This window comes from Antedon bifida, chromosome 9 (genome assembly GCF_963402885.1).
Source record: "Antedon bifida chromosome 9, ecAntBifi1.1, whole genome shotgun sequence".
NCBI classification, from domain to species: Eukaryota; Metazoa; Echinodermata; class Crinoidea; order Comatulida; family Antedonidae; genus Antedon; species Antedon bifida.
The window spans coordinates 21,281,453-21,304,120 of NC_136234.1; the positions used below are offsets into that span (position 1 = coordinate 21,281,453).

The 22,668-nt window shown below is 32.5% G+C and overlaps 1 protein-coding gene across 1 annotated transcript; it reads left to right on the top strand.

Annotated features, from left to right (window-relative positions):
• The first annotated feature begins 643 nt into the window (after window positions 1-643).
• Window positions 644-21,876, top strand: LOC144851812 (xanthine dehydrogenase/oxidase-like). Its single transcript, XM_078709437.1, has 32 exons — window positions 644-758; window positions 1,443-1,500; window positions 4,479-4,575; window positions 4,768-4,876; window positions 6,250-6,438; window positions 6,717-6,902; window positions 7,240-7,323; window positions 7,619-7,760; window positions 8,748-8,915; window positions 9,825-9,901; window positions 10,517-10,613; window positions 11,104-11,213; window positions 11,471-11,649; window positions 12,732-12,900; window positions 13,221-13,304; window positions 13,774-13,891; window positions 14,607-14,658; window positions 14,791-14,917; window positions 15,396-15,515; window positions 15,737-15,955; window positions 16,045-16,178; window positions 16,633-16,807; window positions 17,042-17,233; window positions 17,463-17,608; window positions 18,160-18,241; window positions 18,597-18,821; window positions 19,155-19,229; window positions 19,595-19,647; window positions 19,827-20,007; window positions 20,349-20,537; window positions 20,649-20,816; window positions 21,219-21,876. The coding sequence occupies exons 1-32, from the start codon at window positions 714-716 to the stop codon at window positions 21,267-21,269; spliced, it is 4,101 nt and encodes a 1,366-aa protein (XP_078565563.1). The 5' UTR covers window positions 644-713; the 3' UTR covers window positions 21,270-21,876.
• The last annotated feature ends 792 nt before the right edge of the window (window positions 21,877-22,668 follow it).

The window sequence follows — 22,668 nt, forward strand, 5'->3', positions numbered from 1 at the left end:
ACAAAAGCTCAAACTGCCTATATTAGCATAATAGAACGAGAACTAGGCTACTACCAGGGAAGCGTATTCACTTGTCCCTGTTACTACAAAGCCGCCACTCCGTTAGAGTTACGGGATTACGTACGTAACTGTACTGCACTTTCCAGCTTTTTTTTACTAATGACTTGATTTATTTTATTTTTTATATTGCTGGAATATAAATACATTTTAATAATTATTTAAGGTTAATGTCGGTGGCTCTTGTTTGTAAAACATCTAAGTTTCATTTATTAGTCTAACATAATATATACTAAAAGCTATATTACATACAAAATCATAGCAAAATAAATATAAATACATATGTTTATAGTCGTCTGTATTGAAAAGAAACCATGGTCACGCTATCAAATTCGAACATAAATAGATACATTTTTCATTCCAAAACAATACAAATCTTACTAAGTCATAACAATTAAAATCGTGTATATACATAAAGATTTAGTGTAGATATTAATAAGGTAACATACTGCAAGGTTCCTTTACCACTGATTTCAGTCAGTGGCCCACTTCTTGTCGAAACTCCGCCCAGTTCGTTTAATAAATAATACGTCATAATACTCGGAAAAGAATCATCAAAAGCTTTAGGCCTACAATACGCTTGATTCGATTAACTGTGGTTACGAAAGAGAGGACATCATTATTGTAACGAATTATTGATCATCATATCAGGAACTATGGAAGGCAATACGCAATTAATATTTTTCTGTAACGGCAAAAAGGTAAGTGAGACTAACTTGTGTTTGGGAATAGCCGATTCTTGTATGGTATCGTGTTTAACGGCAAGAAACATCCTACTGTATCGTGTCTGTTGACGGCAACCCTTACCCCAACCTCACCATAGGACCTAACTCGTTAATATTCAACTTAATCTTAACTATATAACATTTAACTATTTTAAAATAACAATAACCATAAGTAAGTAAGTAATATGTACAATTTATGAAACAGCATAAAAAATGAATGAAAATAAATACATAGAATAATACAAAATATGAGAAATTAATCATGGAAAGCAGAGGATTACCCTTTAAGCCCAACGGCTTTTTTCCAAAGGGGTCTCCAGTGGGGATTAAACCAAGTTCATACTTAGAAAGCTAAACAATAACCAATATGACGAGCAGATAGAGGCCTATAGGATGAAGTCTGTTGTCATACCACAGGCGCATTTCTGGTCGTGATGTGGATATGGTTTCTCTTTTTATTGATACAAGTATATGATATCAAGTTAAACTTACCTGTAGTAGTAGCAGCCTAGTGCCACGAGTTACATACATCTGAACGTCCAAACAACTCCATAGTTGTGGTATATAGACCTACGTGACAATAAATACATCATAATTATAGAAATTATATCAGTTCGTAATTTTGTTGACACAATTCTAAAACTACATTTTCTTTCTTAGATCGTAGATGATAATGTTGATCCTGAAATGACTTTACTGACGTATCTCCGTATAAGGTGTATCCTTTCAGAAACTAAATTATGATATAACAAAAAAACAGTTTGATGTTGATGCTGCGATTGTACTACAAACATCATATCGTCATATTGATTTTCGCCTTCCAAATCAATATTATGCTTTTTTAATATAAAACTTTTTATAGTAGGCTGATATTCAATATTAGTATCAAACAATAGTATACCTCTGGGACATTGAGCGTTCGGACTATTATACCTACCTACCGGAATACCATTTTTTAGGACAACTACCATCCCGGCAAATAACAAAACACTTCGCCCGGGGCCCGTACGACGTGGGACGGGTGTACGTTACAATAAGGGAAATTATCATTAAGGTATTTGGCCTATGGATGTCATAGTGTCCTAAGGGGTAGTTGGGGGTAGATATGATTAAAATGAGGGTGCGGTACACGATTCTAATTTCTGACTCTGACTATCGTGTGACGAGTACAAAGCAGGACGCAACACAAATCCAAACTATTAACACTTGATATGAATATAAACGAACAGAAAAGAATATCTAATCCATTCATAATAACAATCTTCTTCAACAAACAACAGTATGATTAAGGTTAGTAGCGTAGATATTGCCTTGACCTAAGCAACACTTTGAAATCCATTGACAAATAAATTGCTGATAAAATACTTTAGGTATTAATAGGCAAATATTTATTATTTAACGTTGATCCATCAAGTATCATTGTCCGTAGTGTGGTCAGTTACACAGATCGTAGGCTATAAACAATAATTCGATCGCCTTCAGCCAACCAAGTGAAAAATCCACCTACAAAAGATTATAAAGAACTCAGTCTTTGGGACACCCACCTCTATTCAGGAGTAAGGGTACAATTTCCGTTAAAATGAACGATCGGAAATATAGGTTTTAAAACTTTTAGAGGGGACATAGAGGCACTTTGGTCCCGAAGATATCCCTTACTGGGGGTTCTAATGTAACACATGATAGTATTTACAATAGTCAAATCAACACAATTAAGCGGAACTTACGTCCGTTAATACTCAATAGTTTTCTTTTGGTTTGATTGTACAGAATCAATATTAGAGTGTTATCGTTAGTTTTCATCACACTGAATAACAATTATGTACCTCCATTTTTGTTGCAACAAATATAACTAAACAACAATGGGATAAGTTCACTATCAATAGTCAACATTAACACAAAGCGGAACTCATGCCCGTTAATACTTTAATTAACTGAATAGTTTTCTTTTGGTTTGATTGTACAGAATCAATATTACAATGTTATCGTCATTTTTCATCTGAGTACCTCCATTTTTGTTGCAACAAATATAACTAAACAACAATAGGATAGGTTCACTATTAATATTTAAACTCCGGATTTAAATAAACCTTGAAATATTCCGCAGGATTTCCTCATGCATAGCAATTTTGACAACGATAATTTTTGTTTTGATTGTTCATGCCACTTATTTTGTACAGTATTATGCTAACTTTCCAGGGGTTGTTCTTATAGCTTTATGCTTGAAAGCTTTTATTAACAATCCAGTTAGAAATCTAATGATACGTTGCTCGCTTTACTTTTCATAATCTAGATCCATGGGGAAAATTTCCTCCATTAATGTTTTATAAAGTAGGGTTTCCCTATGTGGCCATGGCGATTATGGTTCAGGTTGATTTCAGTGTAAGTGGTAATGGTGGGGGGGGGGGGGGGGGGCGAGGAGGGGAGTTCAAAGGAGGCGTTTATTCGGGGATGAGTGATATATGTATAATCAAATAAATATACCGTATATAATACGAAAACATACAACACAAGTAATATAAAATGATAGAATACAGTAGAAATTGTGTAAAAATGCGTGGTAAATTGTAGGTCATGGAAGTCAGTAAACTTGACACAAATATACATGTGTGGGGAGTTTATTTTTAAGGAATAAATAGATTTCCCTGGGTATTATTTGAGTGTGGGAGTGGAAGAGTGAGTTTATTCCAAATGATGTTCTGTTGGGGGCGTTTATTCGAGCGGGTGGGGGTATTATTCTAATAAATACGGTATATCTCAGTTGATTTTCATACAGTTGATTTCAGCTGAACACATAATAGGGTATTGTCAAATTGGCAATCATTCAATGATAATAAACCAAAAAAATAAGAACCAACGGGTCATGATTTGCGGTTTACTGTACTGTGACTGTATTGCCATGAACATCAAACGAATGGATTATCCTGTTACAATCTAAATTTCCTGTCCCGACGTACAATAGGCATACTAATAGCGGGACTAATAGATAGATAGACAGGGCATCATCGTCGATTTGTCACTCTTCCAATTTCTATAACAAACATTAAAGCTAAAAAGTGAAGCTACCAGTTCTTTTATCGCAGGCAGATCATTCAATTTATTGTAATTATCGTTATAAATGTTTATGCGATTTCCAAAGCTTTACTTTGACAGTCTGTTTTTTTCATGGAAATCAAGTTTATTCACTTCTTCCGATAATCGAGATTCAATAGGTGAAAAATCCACCATACTTTTAAAAAGGAATAATATGAGTATTGCAAACCCCTTGCTAACCCCTCGAACCTAAACAAACACAGAAAACCCCAATTGAACCAATAGAACAGGAATTGAACCACACTACAATAACATGATTCAATCACTTTTTTGTTCAGTTTGGTTTGGTATGTTTTTTTAGGTTTTCGAGGGGTTGCAGAATATAACGAGAATATAATATGCAAACTGGTAAACGTAGATTTTGTTTTGAGTTCTCTTTTGAGAATTATCTTTTTATGTAGACAAATAATGAGAAGTAGAATCTTATTCAGAATTAAACAGCAAAAGTACACAGTAGCCGAACACTTACTTTTATGACGGTATCATGTAATTATAAGTGTTAACAGTCTGGTGGCCATATTAACACATTTTCTTGTAATCGCCATAATATTAAAATAAATGACAATTCAAAAATAGATATGTACTTTCTTAACATTGACTCAAAAGTAAGATTAACTGGTTCTAAACTTGGATGTGGGGAAGGAGGATGCGGGGCATGTACAGTCATGGTATCAAGTTACAACCCAATAACCAAACAGATAAGGTAAGAAACAAAATCATCTGATTCCTAAATGCGCTTCCAATCTGAAAATCGGCAATTAATATTAAAAAAAGAAGTTTTTAAACGTATCACAATGAAAAGTGTATCTAAATGTTTAGTAGAGAGCAGTAGAGAGAGTCAGTTTGTGATCACAGTAATTGTTTAAACATAGTATTTTGATTTTTCTGTTTACAGACATATGTCAGTGAACGCTTGTCTGGCTCCAATATGTTCTGTTCACATGATGGCTGTGACAACAGTAGAAGGTATTGGAAACACTAAAGATGGTTTACATCCAGTACAGGTAGGAACATAATAAAATGTTTACCCTCTTATGTGTACACATGGTTGGTTCTCGAAAACTGTAATAATAATACCTCAGGCTTGAGTCTATAACAACCTGTATCCATCATTACAAAAAACCACACTCTAAAACCAATAATTAATCAAATATAAACACAGTAACAGCCACGTATGACGTAGGTACAACTATGTTGTGGTATCTCAGAGTATTGTTTGACTAGCCCGTTGAATGTCTGGAAATAAAATGACACTAATATGGTACATTATTAGGGAATTACACTGCTATAATAATTTCCATTAGTAAATAACCAATACAATACCTTATTTTACTTCAATCATTCATTTATTTTTAAAAATCATTGGCAACAGAAATAAACTTAATACATTGCATACGTGATGTGGACGAGAAATGACTTAATGTCATTAATTATTCAAAATATGGATATAATTATTATGACCATATGTTAAATAATCTTTTACTAGTATTAATAATAATAAAGTATGTTCATCATTCGAGAAGAGTATGGGGTTACCCCAGTGATCTGGTTCACAAAATAGCCCCTGTATCAGGGGGATTACCTATCTGATAGGACAGTGCATAATTTACTATTGGTAATCCTTGGCCACATTACCTAAAGAATAAAATAAAAATAAAAAAAAGGTTTGTGATTGACAAACAAAAAACGTTTAAATATAGAGTGTAATAGTCAATTAATTTACTGGCATAAACGTATAATATACAGTACAGTAATTTACTTTTATCATACTATTCATTCTGTTCCTATTATTACCCAGTCAGCTTCGGCTGACTGGGTTTTGTTTTCCAGTCGTTTATTTCTTTCTGAATACTACACTTGTCTCACAGATAACATAGTACTGTTGTGTTATACTGCATCAAATAAGGAACAGTTTGGTAAAGGGATCATAATTGACATACTAACACAATGCCATGTTAATAACTTCCTAAGTTGATTTAAAACCAGATCTCCGGGGCCGAGGTACCTATTTTGTGAAAAGGTTGTGGAGTAAAAGACTACATTATATTTAACGATTTGGCTGATTTCAATCGCACTCAATAATAAAATTCATGAACTGGTTAAAGCTTAGGGTAAAATGTCACAGAATTCATCTGACTAGGTTCATGTTCTATCGAACATAATATTCGTATAAAACAATAATAATATTAGTTTATTATGTTCTCACCTACTTTAATAATTGCCGGAGTGGGTGCGCATATGATTCGTTTTAATTGTAGCTCATGTAGGCCTAGTTTACGAAATGTGCCTACTGTACATTTTTATTTAACATAATCACTGAACATAATTGAAAAGTGTATCCGTAGAATACAGCATACTATTTTTTTTAATTGTAAAGGAACGTATTGCAAAAGCTCATGGATCTCAATGCGGTTTCTGTACTCCGGGTATAGTGATGTCAATGTACACTCTCCTGAGAAACAACCATCAACCAACAATGACAGACATTGAGGATACTTTCCAAGGAAATCTGTGCAGATGCACTGGATATCGACCGATCTTGGAAGGCTATAGGACCTTTACAAAGGTATCGTTATAATACTATTGTTAATATATCATTTAAAAGGTAAGATAGTAAAATATTAAATGACATTTTTAACGACATCCTGGACTACACAGCACAACCAACATTATTGAAAATGCTTAATTTTATTCTTTTAGTCGGATAATTCTCAAAATACATTTATTTATCTTTGTTATTATGTATATATTATATTTCTATAGATATTTATCTGAAATAAATTAATAAATGAATGAATTAAATTTTCCGCTGACACTCCGAGTCCAATATATTTTTTTTTCAAGGATACCCCGACTGCGGGTTGCGGTATGAATGGCACCGCCGGTGGATGCTGTCAGAATGGCTCAAGTCAGCCTCGCAGTATGAATGGCACCACCGGTGGATGTTGTCAGAATGGCTCAAGTCAGCCACGTGGTTGTTGTAAAGATTTGAAAATCGAACAAAACGATGATGATCATAAAATAAAAGGAGTAAGTATTAAATTGTGATATTGTATTTCGTATTATATATTTTGTAATATTGTTTGAGCATTTCATATTTACTTATGGCCGTCTGTATAATTACTTATTTTTACCTCTTCAAAAATACGAATGTAACTACCTAATGGACCAATAAAGATTATGTATTCTCTATGTAATACAGTACTGTAGTAATTATTGGAAATTAATGTTTTGTAACTATTCTAATTGTATGGAAAATCACAAATGGTAAGCTAAGACGTAATTAAAACACGTATGGTAAGAAAGGGCACAATTTATATTTATCATTAAAATGAATAACTCATGAAGTGTTACTTGTTTATTACAGATATCGTCAACACTATTCAAACCTGGAACTTTTAAGCCGTACGACCCAACAATGGAAATAATATTTCCTCCAGAACTTATATTGGTAAATACATGTGTAGTTAATACACTAATCACGTGTACATTTATTCCAAAACGCATTTTATACGATGCTGGAGATATCAACATAAATAAATGAATACAAATAAAGTTACCGTTTATGGTCTCAATTCAATAGCAGTCTTTTCCGACAGAACTGGAACGGTACTAATTTATTTAACGTGGTAGTCGAATACATATATAATAGAATAGGATATCCCATTGTAAAGAATTGGTTATATTCCATTACACTCACGACATATTTTCCCATTCAACTCATAAACATTACTTTAATTAAACAGACTTTGGAAAAGGTTGAACCAACATTTTTAAAATTTACAAATGAGAGGCAGACTTGGTTAAGACCAGTGAGCCTCAAGCAGTTACTAGAAAGCAAATCACAATATCCTGATTCGAAGTTGATTGTTGGAAATACAGAAGTTGGTAAGTGCCTATTTACATACTGTATTCAATTAGAATAAAGAATCATTTAAACATTCTGAGATTGTATTTGGAATACAGAATTTGTCGAGGTTCGAAGACAAAAACTACAAATTAACATAATATTATGCTTCCTTATATCATACGATAAATAAACATTATAAATGAAATACATTGTCGGAAAACATCAAAGAACAGAATCTTGATTTTGGTTTTTAAACACATCAAATGTTCCTGATATTGTTGGCATATCTTCGACTAGCCTGTATATTTCAAATTTTCTAGAAAATATAGTATTTCTAACAATATTTAAACGAATTTAGGGCCTTTTGTGAGAGTTTTTTGTTTCTAAGAGTACAAAATTGGCAGAGCTAACTGAATACTTTTATAGCCTTACAGTTGGCATAATGAAAATCTCCAGGCACTGTTAAAAGGGAATGATAACTTCCAGTAAGATAAGTTGATAAAAGAAACCGTAATAAAACCTTTCCGGAGGTTAGAAGTTCTTTGATTACTGTATTCAAAATTATACACCATTGAAAAATAGATGCTAATAAATCGTAATTTCTATTGTCTGCTAAAAAGTTCACTGTATTCATTATCTTCAATAAAAAAGGCTTATTGAGTTAATATTATTATTATTAAGCATATATCTTATGATTAATTCTAACTACTGCAGTAACTATTGAGATAAATGGATTAGTGTATTAAATTTAACCACAGTTAAAATATCTTAAATCTATAAGCTGTTGTAAATTGGCATCTTGAAAATACGGTTTATAACATTAACAGCACAATTTCTAAACCATGTACGTAAAACACACGTTTGTTATTAATATTGCGCATGTGTAACGGGCTATATCCTTGGTGAACTTCATCAACTTATTTCAGTTAAATACCAGTATATTTTATTTATTTTTACTCATCTAAGTTACTAAAAGCCTCATGAAAGCATCCGAACGAGTGTATAATCTTGTTTTCTGTTTACAGGAATTGAAATGAAGTTTAAACGAATGGAGTATCCTGTTATAATCTCGTGTTCAGATGTCCCTGAACTCAACACATTACTGGCAGACAACAATGGCATCGTTATTGGTTCCTCTGTCACACTTTCAACATTAGCACATTTTCTAAAACAACAACTGAAGAAGTTACCAGGTCTCCTTATCTTTTATTTTGACAAAAAAGTTATACCGTTAAATTTAATGAAGTAATAATTGTATTGACTATAAAAATGATAAAATAATATGTATGCTTTCATAAAAATCGACCCAACAATATAACATATTAAAGATGCTAATTATGATGTTGACGATGAATCAATGACAATGAAAATAACATATGATGATTATTAATGATAATGTTATTCCTGTTTATTGGTATTTTATTATCATGATCCAAACTTTTAATTTTGATTACAATTAACATTACAAATAAAATAATATAAATAGTTAAGTTATACATATTTTTAAATCGGAAGTAATAGGCTAGCACACTAGTTGTCATAGAGCTAAGAGGTAATCTTGGTAATCCAATTCTTGAGAAAAGTTCAAGGTTTAAACTTTTGTAATTCTGGTGCACTTATAAGTTTTAAAAATCCGGTAACTAAAACAATTTAAATAAAACAATACGCTAAACACAGAAAACAACAGGTACTTCCGTTTAGTGAAGGATGTGGTTTGTTTGTCGATACATTCGGTGAAAGAGTAGAGTTAGATCATTCGGAATGGCAAGGGTTACGGTATAGTAAATAGGAACTTTTCCATCCGAAAACAACTGATATTTTTGTTATAGACAAACCGGTATCTATTATACTGGACAAACACAAATATGTGGGATAATATATATATATTAAATGCTACTCCTGTACTATAATACTGAAATTTGAAAAAAGGAAGCAATATTTTTAAAGTGTACATTGCATAAGAAGCCACAATAAACCATAATACACTCAATGTATTATGCATACATACAAATTACCTGCTCTTCCTAAAGTCATGCTTTTTCATTTCAATTATAATCAAACTTAAGTAATTTAATTCCAAAGTTATGAAATCTAAATTTCAGAGTACAAATGCAGAACATTTGCAGCTATTATTGAAATGCTACATTGGTTTGCTGGCAACCAAATACGAAACGTTGCGGTGAGTAAAAAACCTACAAATACTAACCTAACAAACGCGCACGTGACTTATGTAATAAATTTAAAACTTTTAAATAGGTAAATAGATGTTTAAAAATTACCATTTCCAAATGCTGAAGATCCATAATATTATTTTTAAACTCTATTACAGAAAAAAATACATTTGTTTCTGCCACAGCATCACAAAACACAATCAATGCAACTAATCTGATACGTTTTGTTTCTGCTAAAACACATAAGTACAATATAAATCTTTTAAATGATCTAATTTACATCTAATCTCAGAGCTAGTATGCCAATTATGAAGTATCCCACTAAAAGAATTTTGACGAATATTCCTTTATTTTTTAATTTCGTATAATAGCAAGGGGTGTAAGGGCATTTTCAAAAACATCTTAATATATTTTATCTTATCATCTAGTCTGACGGGAAGTTGTGTAGTCATTTACTTTTTCATTATTTAGGTCTACATTCTAGATAAAACTAAGTAGGTATAAGTTAACACGTCATCGAAACAAAAATATAATGTGACCTAATGTCCTTTACTGTACAAAGTTTAGTTGATAACATTGACAAGTTATTATCTTTATTAACATTAATCTTGTTTCCCTTTTAGGCGATAGGTGGCAACATAATAACCGGAAGTCCTATTTCTGATCTGAACCCGATTCTTATGGCTGCAAAATCTACATTAACAGTCATTTCAACGGAAGGTAAACCATATTTTTGCCCGTATATTCTATATTTAACGCGCCACGCATCTAATATAAAGATATCAATTAATTTTGCATGACCTTGAAGAAAATATACACGCTCACATACTATGTGTACCCGTTTATGTGTAGTCAGTGAAAAATATATTTTAATAATTAAGGTTTTAACTAACAAGGACTAAAAGTGATGAAGTTTAAACACAAACATTTGAAATTTAGGCTATACGCCTACAGTAGTTTGTTTTGTGTAGTTTGCTTGTTGTTAATGCTAACGCACAGAAAAATGCAGCTAATAAAAGGGCGCTTTGAAAGAAAAAATGAAATTACCAGCAACCTTATTTCTATAATTTGTTGACAGATTATTAATATTATAATATGTTAGTTCTCCCCGTAAACGAAACAAAATCCTGGATCCGCCCTGACATAATACACGTTTAGAAGCCATCAATGACGGAATAATTTTAAAACTGGTGTTTAATTTTGTTTCTAGGAAATTCTCGACAACTTTGTATGGATAAAAACTTTTTTACTGGTTATCGAAAGAATGCTATACTACCAAACGAGGTTCTAGTGTCCATCCATGTACCATTCACTGAGGAGGTATGTCATGGAGGATTCATCCCTTCTGTTTCCTTTAGTTTTGCATCACAATCTTTGACGAATCATAAGCAATGGATTATTCGAACAGTCGCTTGTCATTGGCCAACTCGTCTCTTGTGGAAACCAAGCTTTAAGGCCTAAAATAATCTTATTTCAACACAATCTACATGAGCCACTTGAGATACACAGGTGGTGGAGTTTTCAAGTGCGCGTTTCATAATAAGACCCATAATATATTTTTCTTTTTACTTTTTCAGACTGAATACTTTATGGCATACAAGCAGGCCCATCGACGTGACGATGACATTGCGATCGTAAATGCTGCATTTAGGGTGAAGATGGCATCCAGTGTGGTTGAAGACTGCTCAATGGCATTCGGAGGAATGGCACCGACAACCAAACTTGCTCTTCAGGCGATGAAATTCATAAGGAAAAGGTATATATATATATAACACTCTTAGTACACACACACACCGCAACCACTTTTTACACTTAATGACCATGTCATCGAAGTGGTTGAGTCTTTAAAATTACTAGGGGTTGTAATACAATGCGATCTTAAATGGGACATTCAAGTTAATGAATGTGTTTCTAAAGCATCTACACGACTTTTTACCCTTTCCATTCTTAGGAAAGCTTTGGCAGCTAATGACTTGTTAACTGTTTTTACTACGTACATACGTCCAGTTTTGGAATATGCGTGTCCCTTGTGGCATAGCTCATTAACCAATATCCAATGTACTAGAATTGAAAGGGTACAGAAGAGAGCTCTAAGATGTATTTACGGTGCTAATTACATCAGTTATGAAAATGCTTTATCCATGTCTGGATTATGTTCCCTTGAAGCCAGAAGAGATAACTTGATGAAGAAGTTTGGGAAGGGGCTATTACTCTCTAAACTGTATCGTGATATGCTTCCCCCTTATCGTAACCGCGGTCGCAATTTGAGAAATATTAATTTGTTGGATGCCCCCTTGTGTAAAACTAATCGTTGGAAACGCTCTACCATCCCTAACATTTTTGATAGAATGAATGAAGCTTCTAAAACTAATGACTGAATCTGGGTCTTTTGGCATTTTAACGACTTTTTAATGATTTGATTTACTGTGTATTTGCATATATAGTATTTTTTTTAAATTCAGGTGAATTTTTACTTTGTACGTTGTTTGCAGAATTATTCAGCCGTTGGCTGCATTCTGTTTGTACTATGTGTTTTTATGAATAAATACCTACATATATGTATATACTCAAACCGTATTAATGGTCCACATTAATGTATAATCATTCATTCATTCATTATATTCGGGTATATTTATTCATTCATATAAACCATACAAACGTGATATCAGTGGTATGTGCAATCGTCTCTAGAAAAATTGAATACTTAAGATCTATAGTCTTGATGATACCATTTCTAAATACAATTTTACAATATTATTTAGTTTAGGGAAGAATAAAGTTACATTCGCAATCACTGTAAATATTACTTAATGGCTTGATATACATATGCTATTTTAGAAACTGGGATAATCTCCTGTTAGAAGACGTCAGTTCTCAGCTTGCAGACGAGATGTACCTTCCACCAGGCGTACCTGGAGGAATGGCGGAATACCGACAATCTCTTGTTTTAAGTTTTTTCTTCAAGTTTCATCAGTATGTTTCTCAACATATAATCCCTACCAACAATGTAAGTACAATTATATATTATGTAACACAACAATGCGTTGCTCTAAAGCTTATCGTAACAGAATAATTAAACCAAATTGAATTTACATGTATTTACTTAAACGTACGTATATTAACCTACTATATTAACTGAGCTGACAATAGTTTAATAACATCTTTAGACATCACCGACAAATTTAGTGTGCTACACATAATAAGAGAAAGTCGTTTGAAGAGAAATAATATGAACTTGAGGCTATGACCATCTGATCATAAGTATAACCCTTCGCCCATGGACATCTGAGTTTTTCTAATCACACTAATGATACATTTCAATTTCAGCATATTATTCCGCCAGTCTTGTCTGAGACTTCTGCCACATCGTCAATTAGCAGACCTGAAGCCAAGAGTACGCAGATGTTTCAGGTACTAAACCCATTTTTGTATTTATGTATGTGTGGCCAAGGGTTACCAATAGTAAATTAATTACTGTCCTATCAGATATGTGGTAAATCACCATGATCAGGGACTATTTTGTGAACTATTTTACCGTGGCAACCCCCTAATGAACTGGGTTGTTGTAAGTGCACACAGACTAATGGTCTACAGTCCTTATCAGAGAAGAATTGTTCCACTATTAGAACTCAAACCCATGCCGATATTGTTGGCGCCACTGTCTTAACCGCTCGACAATTTGACTATAATAGTGACAAAGACCACTAAGAGGTGGAATGTTGGAATATTTTAAGATTTTTAATATAACTGAAAATAACATACATACAATCAATCAGCATAATATATACATGGCATTCATAGACGTGCAAACAGAATCCACGAGAAATGATGCGATACCCGCAAAATAGAATAATTTTTACATAATGTAATTTTTGTTTAGGAGACACATGATGATCAAGCCACCTTTGAAAACGTTGGGCACCCAATTGTTCATAAGTCAGCGTATAAACAAGTCACTGGAGAGGCTATTTACATTGACGATATGCTTCCATTTAAAAGTAAGATCTGTTCTGTTCTTTGTAGACTGTATGATGCAACATTGTATTGTCTGTATTCAACTTTCAGAAATTAGTCAAAAATTCGCCTTTTATTTTATTATTGAGTGTTTATTAACTAAGGTGTTGCTTTAGGAGTTTAGAGAATTTTATAATTTCAAAGGAAATTTATATAAGAGGTTTTCAATACATATCTCTGATAATATGGTATAATAGACATAAAATGGCCGCATACCACGTTAGCTACAGACCATGAAACATTGGATATGAATGCTTTTCTTTTTTAAATGCAAATGGCATTTGCAGTCATCAGACTAGAACGTAATCTTATTGTGCTTTATTTTAAAACTATTTTGATCAGCTGGTAATCCAATAATTAAACACATAATTTGATGGCTAAAGAATATATCATGAGTTGAAATATTGACTGCTCTATTTAACGAGGTTAAAGAGTGTGGTGATCGTAATCGACTCTATTATGTGAGCAATTCCCCACACACTACTCCCCCCACACTATTTCATCCTCAAAACTATTTAACAGAGTGTCCTACGTTTAAATTGAAATGTTCCGCTTTTCAACTAGAGATTGAAATGTCTGGACTATCCCGGGATATATGTATAATATAAGAAGTTCTCTCAAGATTGAAGAAAATGAACATAGTATATTTCAAAACGGTCAAACTATTCATTTAATACATAAATTACATCATTATTTCAGATGAGCTACACATGGCATTAGTCTATAGTACAAAAGCACATGCGAAAATAATGTAAGTATTTTATATTAATAGAAATATTAAATAGGTATCATGAATAATAGTATAATTATGCAAATAACATTATAAATATTTTAGATAAATAATCTGATATTATTACACTAACGAACTTGATGATTTCTTTAGATCTGTCGATCCCAGTGAAGCATTGTTGATGGACGGTGTTTGTACATATATTGACCACAGAGATGTTCCAGGAAGTAACATTACCGGACCAGTATTACAAGATGAAGAAGTTTTTGTAACCGAATTGGTAAGAGAGTATAGCATAAGATGCTGCTGTCCAAAACGTTTGATTTGATTCTTTCCTAGTTAGCAAATTTAAATAATTCAGCTATGTATAGCATTCGTTTATATTATTATTTATTACCATTTACTATAAAATACCTAAATAGATTCCTGTAAATTGATTGGACGATTTTGGAGAGTGACCTGAAGAAAATATTTAATTTTATTTTTTTCATTTCAAGTAACATTTATTTATTTGGCAAAAATAAAGTATTAAAAATAAATAATCAAAATACGTTTGCTTCAAAATAAACATATCACAATTTAAAAAAATGCAAGGCAATGCAAGACATGACATATTAAATTTAGAAAGGAAATACAAAATCAAAATCAGTTCAGGCACCATATGATATATTATAGAGGGCGTTACTTATTTCAAAGAAGATAATTATATTATCACTTATAAAACAGTTGATACCATTATGCTATGAAATTAATTTTAGGTAACATGCGTTGGACAAATTATTGGAGCAATCGTTGCAGATACACAGTATATAGCACAGAGGGCGGCAAAGAAAGTACATATTGAATATAAAGAACTCGTACCTATTATTACTATTGAAGTGAGTAAGATTGGGTAACAACACATTTTGCTTTGTAATTAAATGTATTATATTAAGCTCTGTCTACACTATCAAACTAGTTTGGAAAAAAAGGTGTAGTAGTGTTTACAAATGGTAGTGATATGCTGTCATCATTTTTTGTAACATAAAGTGTGACTTAACTCAATTTAAAATATAATAGTTTATGTTTTGCAAGTAATGATATCCTTTTTTTCGTGAAGGATGCTATCGATAAACAAAGTTTTTTGGCAGAACCAAAGAGTATTACAAATGGAAGCATAACAAAAGGATTTGACCAATCCGATCATGTTTTTGAGGGAGAAATGAGAATGGGAGAACAGGAACATTTTTATTTGGAAACAAATGCGTGTGTAGTCGTTCCGGGAGAAGACCAAGGAATAGAAATATTCTCATCCACTCAAAATCCATCATTGACCCAGGTATGACGTCATTAGAACACGTTCATTTCGATAGTCGAATATTAATAATATAACTTACTGTTAAAACGTGTTGTTGTTTGTTTCTACAGTGGTTGGCAGCAAATGTGTTAGGATTGCAAAACCATGTAGTTTCCTGTCGTGTGAAAAGGATAGGAGGCGGATTTGGGGGGAAAGAAACAAGATCTTTGTTATTATCATCTGCCGTTGCAGTTGCAGCTAACAAGTATGTATAACCTATTTCATACTATTTTTCAGAAAGACAAAAGCCATCAAACACACGATAGCCATCCAATTGTAACGATTCCACCTTCCACCATATTTTCAATTTGTTTAAACAGAATGTAAAGAAAATAAATTCAGTCCTTTCACTACTTTGTTCCTTATTCCAAATAAATTACTTTTCCAAATCTTAAGTAACTAGTTAAAGGTACATCCACATCGGTAATGTAGCTTTAGTTCTTAACATCTTGCTGTAAATGTAGGAAAATAACCTGTGACTTGCAACCTAACTGGGCTGAATTACGCACAAGTGTGAACGGCAAATACAATACATTTCTTCTCCACGTTCGTCTGTGCACAATGCCAGGGGTTGAGTAATTTAAATACAAGTCGACGATTAGATTATGTATTAATACAAATATCACTAATAATAATATTTTATTACACCAAATATTTAGAGTTGGACAACCAGTTAGATGTGTTCTCGATCGGGATGAAGACATGGCGAGTATGGGAACTAGACACGCTTTTCTAGGTCGTTATAAGGTCGGATTTACTAACGACGGTAAAATACAAGCATTGGATATTGACATGTACAGCAATTGCGGAAATTCAATGGATCTTTCATTCTCGGTTTGTTTAGTTGAAATTTTTCCAATCATGTTTAAGGGCATATTTAACGGGACGGTTAGACCAGAAATAGATGCATAATTATGAAAACAATTCAGAACAGAAATAGTGTTTTAGTCGATTATTTCAATAAATTATTGTGCGTGTTTGTTTTTTGGGTTGGTATTTCTATATCTATATTGTGCTCAAATGCAGCTATAGACATTATTGTTAAATGCGAACATATTATTTCTATAGGTTATGGAACGTGCATTATTTCATATGGATAATACTTATAAAATTCCCAACATCAAAGGGACTGGGTACTTATGCAAAACAAATATTCCATCGAATACAGCTTTTAGAGGATTTGGAGGTCCTCAGGGTATGATGATAGCCGAGAATTGGATCAGTGATATTGCAAGACTCTGTAGCATATCTCAAAGAAAGGTAACGTTTAAAATATTGTCTCCTTTACAAAACCCGCAATTTAGAAATAGGCCTACTGACAAGTAATAATGTTACCTGATGTCAAAAGTCTTCAGTCTTCCCTGGTCAAAACCTAATAATTTGGACAATACAGATAAAAATAGTATGTTCTACCACACTTACGGTTGAGTAAACTGTGTGAAACAGATAACAAGCTAATGCTCAAGATCTACGTATACATCTCTTTCAGGTTCGCGAGATAAACATGTATAATGAAGAAGATATAACATTCTTCAACCAGAAGCTTGTTGATTTTAACTTGAAACGATGTTGGAATGAGTGCTTGGAGAACAGTGATTATGAAAACAGACGAAAAGAGATAGAGCATTACAACAAGTAAGAATTGTTTTAACAATTTAGTAACATTATATCATATTCCATAACTCCGAGGCCTTCTTTTCGAGATGGGCATCATTTCCAGATAGACCTCTTTTCGAGATTACTTTTTCAAACCAAAAAAGGGGAGGAGACTTTTTTTCGAGAAATTATTTGACAATAGTATCTCATGGAATTATACGTAACTAAATATAACACAATTTAAAGGAAAGGGCGAACAGAAGTCTGTGATTTTATTGGGTAGAATCATAATAAACTTTAATTTGCGTTCATAAATGACATTTTCTCCATATAAAATTATTTATCGTGTACATAGTCGTACGTGTAAATCTGTATTTAGAAAAGGGTTGAAATGATAATAACCCAGATATTCTTGGAACTAATTTTAACTCTTTAGTGCTCTGCTAAGTACATGGTTGGTTTAAAACAAAACAAGGTAATTTGCATAAGCTATGTGGGTGTTAAATCGGTGATAGAAAAATATTGATCTAATCCTATAATTTAATTTAAAAATAGAAATTCCCTAATATGTTGTATTGTTTAATTTATAGAACTAACCGATGGAAGAAGAGGGGGATATTTGCTATTCCAACCAAATTTGGCATAGCATTCACAGCAACGTTCATGAATCAGGTACAGTATATTTAACACTTAATTGTTGCATTGAATAAACGAATACACAACTTTGTTTAGAATAAATAAATATTTTATATTGTAGGCCTAACTAATTTGATTTAATCAATGTACGTCATTAATGATTCATTTGATGTAAGTAATCAAAATCATTTTTGTCTCATGTGCAGTTATCCTTTTTAAATTATTTGGTATCATCATTAAATCACATTTGATGAAACATAAGTGAACAAATTATATTGTCAATTTATAACATTATTTTACTGGTATGGTCTACACTAAATTGCACAAGCAGTGATATCTATCTGCTATTTATGATATCTATAATATGCTATTTAATAATTGTGTGTTGCAGTCCGGTGCTTTAGTATTGGTTTATAAAGATGGAAGTGTACTACTGACACATGGTGGAGTTGAAATGGGTCAAGGGTTACACACGAAAATGATTCAAGTAGCCAGTCAGACACTTGGAATTCCAACTCAAAAGATATATATCAATGAAACTTCAACAGCAACAGTACCGAACACCTCACCTTCCGCAGCTAGTGCTACTTCCGATTTGAATGGAATGGCCATTAAAGTAAGAATTAGTATACATTTTAAATGTTAAAATCAGATTTGTTTTTTATCCAATTCACACAATATTTCCATTTTTTCAAAATATTTGCTAAAAAATGATACAATTACAGAACAAGGCCACATAGATGGCTGCAGTTGCAGTCAAGTTAGTGTTTACGACACACCGACCGACCAATCGACCAACCGACCAACCAACCGACCGACATAGTGAGCTGTAGAGTCACGTTGCACGCGACTAAAAACTGTATTATAATGTTTTTTAAATATAAGTAAGTACATAATTCACCATACATTATTTAACTATTTTTATGTAATTATTGTGTTTTTCCATTAGAACGCTTGCAAGACAATTCTCGATCGTCTGAAACCATACGTCACCGAAAAGCCAAAGGCATCATGGGAAGACTGGGTAAGCAAACTATTGCAGTTATTTTATAAACTTAGTAATATTGTCGAATGTGGTTTCTTTACTGTTTATTATTGCATATTGTCTTAAAATGTCTAAAAAAAACAAAATACAAAAAGAACATTATAATTGAATTTCCTTCATCCTTATGGAAGAAGAAGGCGGATGGTGGATCAGAAGAGTAATATTGAAATATTCCTTCGTATTATACTGTAAAGTTTCTGATTTTAAAAATCATATAATCACCTATGCCCTTTAAAAATATTGTGTTTTGTTGTTAAACTGATTACATTAAGTTTGCTAATTAATTACTGCCATGTATCTATTCATTTCAAATATTTCACTAAATATTATTAATTTCGTTTCAGATAAAAGCTGCCTACTTTGATAGAGTTAGTCTTTCAGCAACTGGTTTTTACATGTAAGTTTTTTTTTAAATTAATTTTGGAGTTTGATGTACCCTACTTTTTCTAATCAATTTATTACTGTAGTCAAGATTTACAATAATTTTGCTATAAATAAGCTTATCTCTAGAAATCAGTACAGTAGTTTAAAACTGTTCTCATATAATACGTTTCTCTTACACACGTCTCTTTTTAGGACACCTGATATCGGATATGACTGGGATACAAACACCGGGACACCATTTAATTATTTTACATTCGGGGCTGCTGTATCTGAAGTTGAAATTGATTGCTTAACTGGGGATCACGTCGTTCTGAGAACAGATATTGTAATGGATGTAGGCGACAGTATCAATCCAGCAATTGATATCGGCCAGGTAGTAAATCCAAAATTTGTTATGTATCGTCATATCATGTATAATCGACTTAATAGAAATTGAAAAGTGCTGTAATCTGTGGTCTAAAATGCCTAGAATAACGTGGTTTGGGTGATGCAGTCTTCTAAAGACAAAATAAAATGTTTAAAATAAGAACGCGTCTCACTAGATAAGATTGTCGTAGGCCTATCATTTAAGTTCTGAGTTCTGAATCTTCACAGTGTTGGTTTGCACATTAAATGTCAACTGATGGTCGCGATCATTTGTTCATTGGAATTGAATATATGCCATTAGCTTAATAAAAACACATGGACTTTCTGATAATGATTTGTATTTTCCAGATCGAAGGCGGCTTTATACAGGGATATGGACTTTTCACGTTAGAAGAGCACCGATGGAGTCCTTCTGGACAGTTGTTGACCAAGGGTCCAGGATTTTACAAAATACCAGGTTTCACGGATATTCCAGTTGAATTTAACGTCAGCCTTCTAGCAGGTGTGCCAAATAAAAGAGCTGTCTGTTCATCCAAGGTAATTAATACACGAATGAATTTGACATAATTATTGTAATTTTACGAATCATACTTCGAAAAAAATGAATTGGATCTAATTTAATCTCGATTAATTTTGCTTTGGTTATAGGCAATTGGTGAACCACCTCTTTTTCTAGCATCTTCTGTTTTCTACGCTATAAAGGAGGCTGTTTGTTCAGCTAGACAACATGCTGGAATTGAGGGTGTATTCCGCATGGACAGTCCAGCTACTGCCGAGAGAATCAGGATGGCATGCGCCGATAGAATAACTGAAAAGGTATGATACACATTGGGTCTATTAGTCATAACGTTTACGTAGTGAGTTGGGCGGCGTGGAGAGGTGCACATCTTGAGAAGATAAAACTAAATTGTACCAATACGACATAGTGCATTGGTCAGATTAGGAACTACATGACCTGGTCAGTTACCACAGTAATATTGTTATTAGATGTTTTACAGTATACTTTGCCTCCAGATTCTCAGATCTCCTTATTTCTCTGGGATCGTCATCGTCTCTTGTTTCATGTCCACCTTCCATGGAAGTCAAATTATAATTTAGTGTGAATTTGTTGTTTTCTGTTTGTTTTATTGTAACATTTGGAAAGTATTTCGGAACTAAGTTTGATAAAATCACAATGAACACATTTAACAAAGCTTACAATATTTTTTTTAATTTCAGTTTCCATCAGCTGAACCTGGTACTTTCAAACCTTTCTTCGTCAGAGCATAATGCTCAAAGATGCTGTTTAAATAATATAATTAAAAACTAATTCATGAAGTAAATTCTTGTGGAATAGGTGTTTTAAGAATGTTTAAATAAATAAATATCTACGTATTGTCAGTTGAGTTGGTGTGGTATCGTAACCCCACGGCTACAGTATTATGGATGTTGGTAAATTATATCAGTATTAAATATTATAACACTATGTATTTAGCATGTTGGTATTTACATGTTAAAGAGAGTAGAGATAGAAATATATATTGTATATAATTTTATATAACTATAAACAATGAAATGACTGAAAATAATATATCACTAGGGTCACATACGGTACATATTTAAATATTTTGTAAATAAAAACATTCATTTATAGTATGTTAAATGTTAAAGAGACTAATAGACATTAATAATTATTATATAGGCCTATGATTTTATATAAGTAGAACAAAACTAATATTTACATCGATATTTAATGGCATTATAAACAATTTATGCAAACAAATATTGTGCCAACAATACGGATGAACTACTTAAATTCAATAAGTTTAAGTTATTATTATGTTTTTAGATTATAGTCATACGGGTATTATAACAAATATAAGTAAAAATAACTGAATAATAATATTATATATATATTATACTATTGAGAAAAACTATAAACTGAAAAAATAAATTGTGAGAACGATGAGAAAACATGGCTCAATTGTGAGTGAGCGCAATATACAACCGCCATAAATCGCCGAAATTTATAAAGGCGGGGTTTTTGGTTAATTTTCTTAGTTCATAAAGATAAAAATACATTAATTAATGCTAGAGGACGGTCTTGGATAGATATTTAGATTTACGAGCTGGTTCGGTTTATTGCCTGCTACAAATCACCTCTTCAAGATAGTGTTTAACCGGCCTAGTCTAGTTAAAATTGAACGAAATGTTGAAGTTACTATCGATGTGAGGCAGCTGTAAGGATTAAACTACAAAATATGATGATCCAAACACTCTAAAAATCTATGATCGCCTTTTTACAACAGAGAGGGCAGTATTATTGGTTCTAAATGGAATATTTGAAACGTAGAGAGGGTAGTATTATTGGTTCTAAATGGAATATTTGAAACGGAGAGAGGGCAGTATTATTGGTTCTAAATGGAATATTTGAAACGAATACGAGAAGTATGAGGTTCCATATTGATGTTTAATAGCGCCACCATAAAACCTTTACGATCGATTCTTAAAAAACTTCTGATTGCCTACATTTTTTGACCTGCGCAGCTTGTTACACTGTGAACAATCTATGTTAGAACGTGGCGCCCATAATGATGGTGGGCAACGTTTCCTCTATTTTTATGCAAATTATATATTGTTTAAATAGCGATATGTACATCCTCATTTGGCTTTAAAAGGTTTGCCATTT

Excerpts from the sequence above, each read along its gene's own strand:
- LOC144851812 (XM_078709437.1), top strand. The coding sequence starts at position 714 with ATGGAAGGCAATACGCAATTAATATTTTTCTGTAACGGCAAAAAG. Across the intron at positions 8,916-9,824 it reads ACAACTGAAGAAGTTACCAG|AGTACAAATGCAGAACATTT; the intron begins GTCTCCTTATCT and ends TCTAAATTTCAG. Across the intron at positions 19,648-19,826 it reads TCAGCAACTGGTTTTTACAT|GACACCTGATATCGGATATG; the intron begins GTAAGTTTTTTT and ends GTCTCTTTTTAG.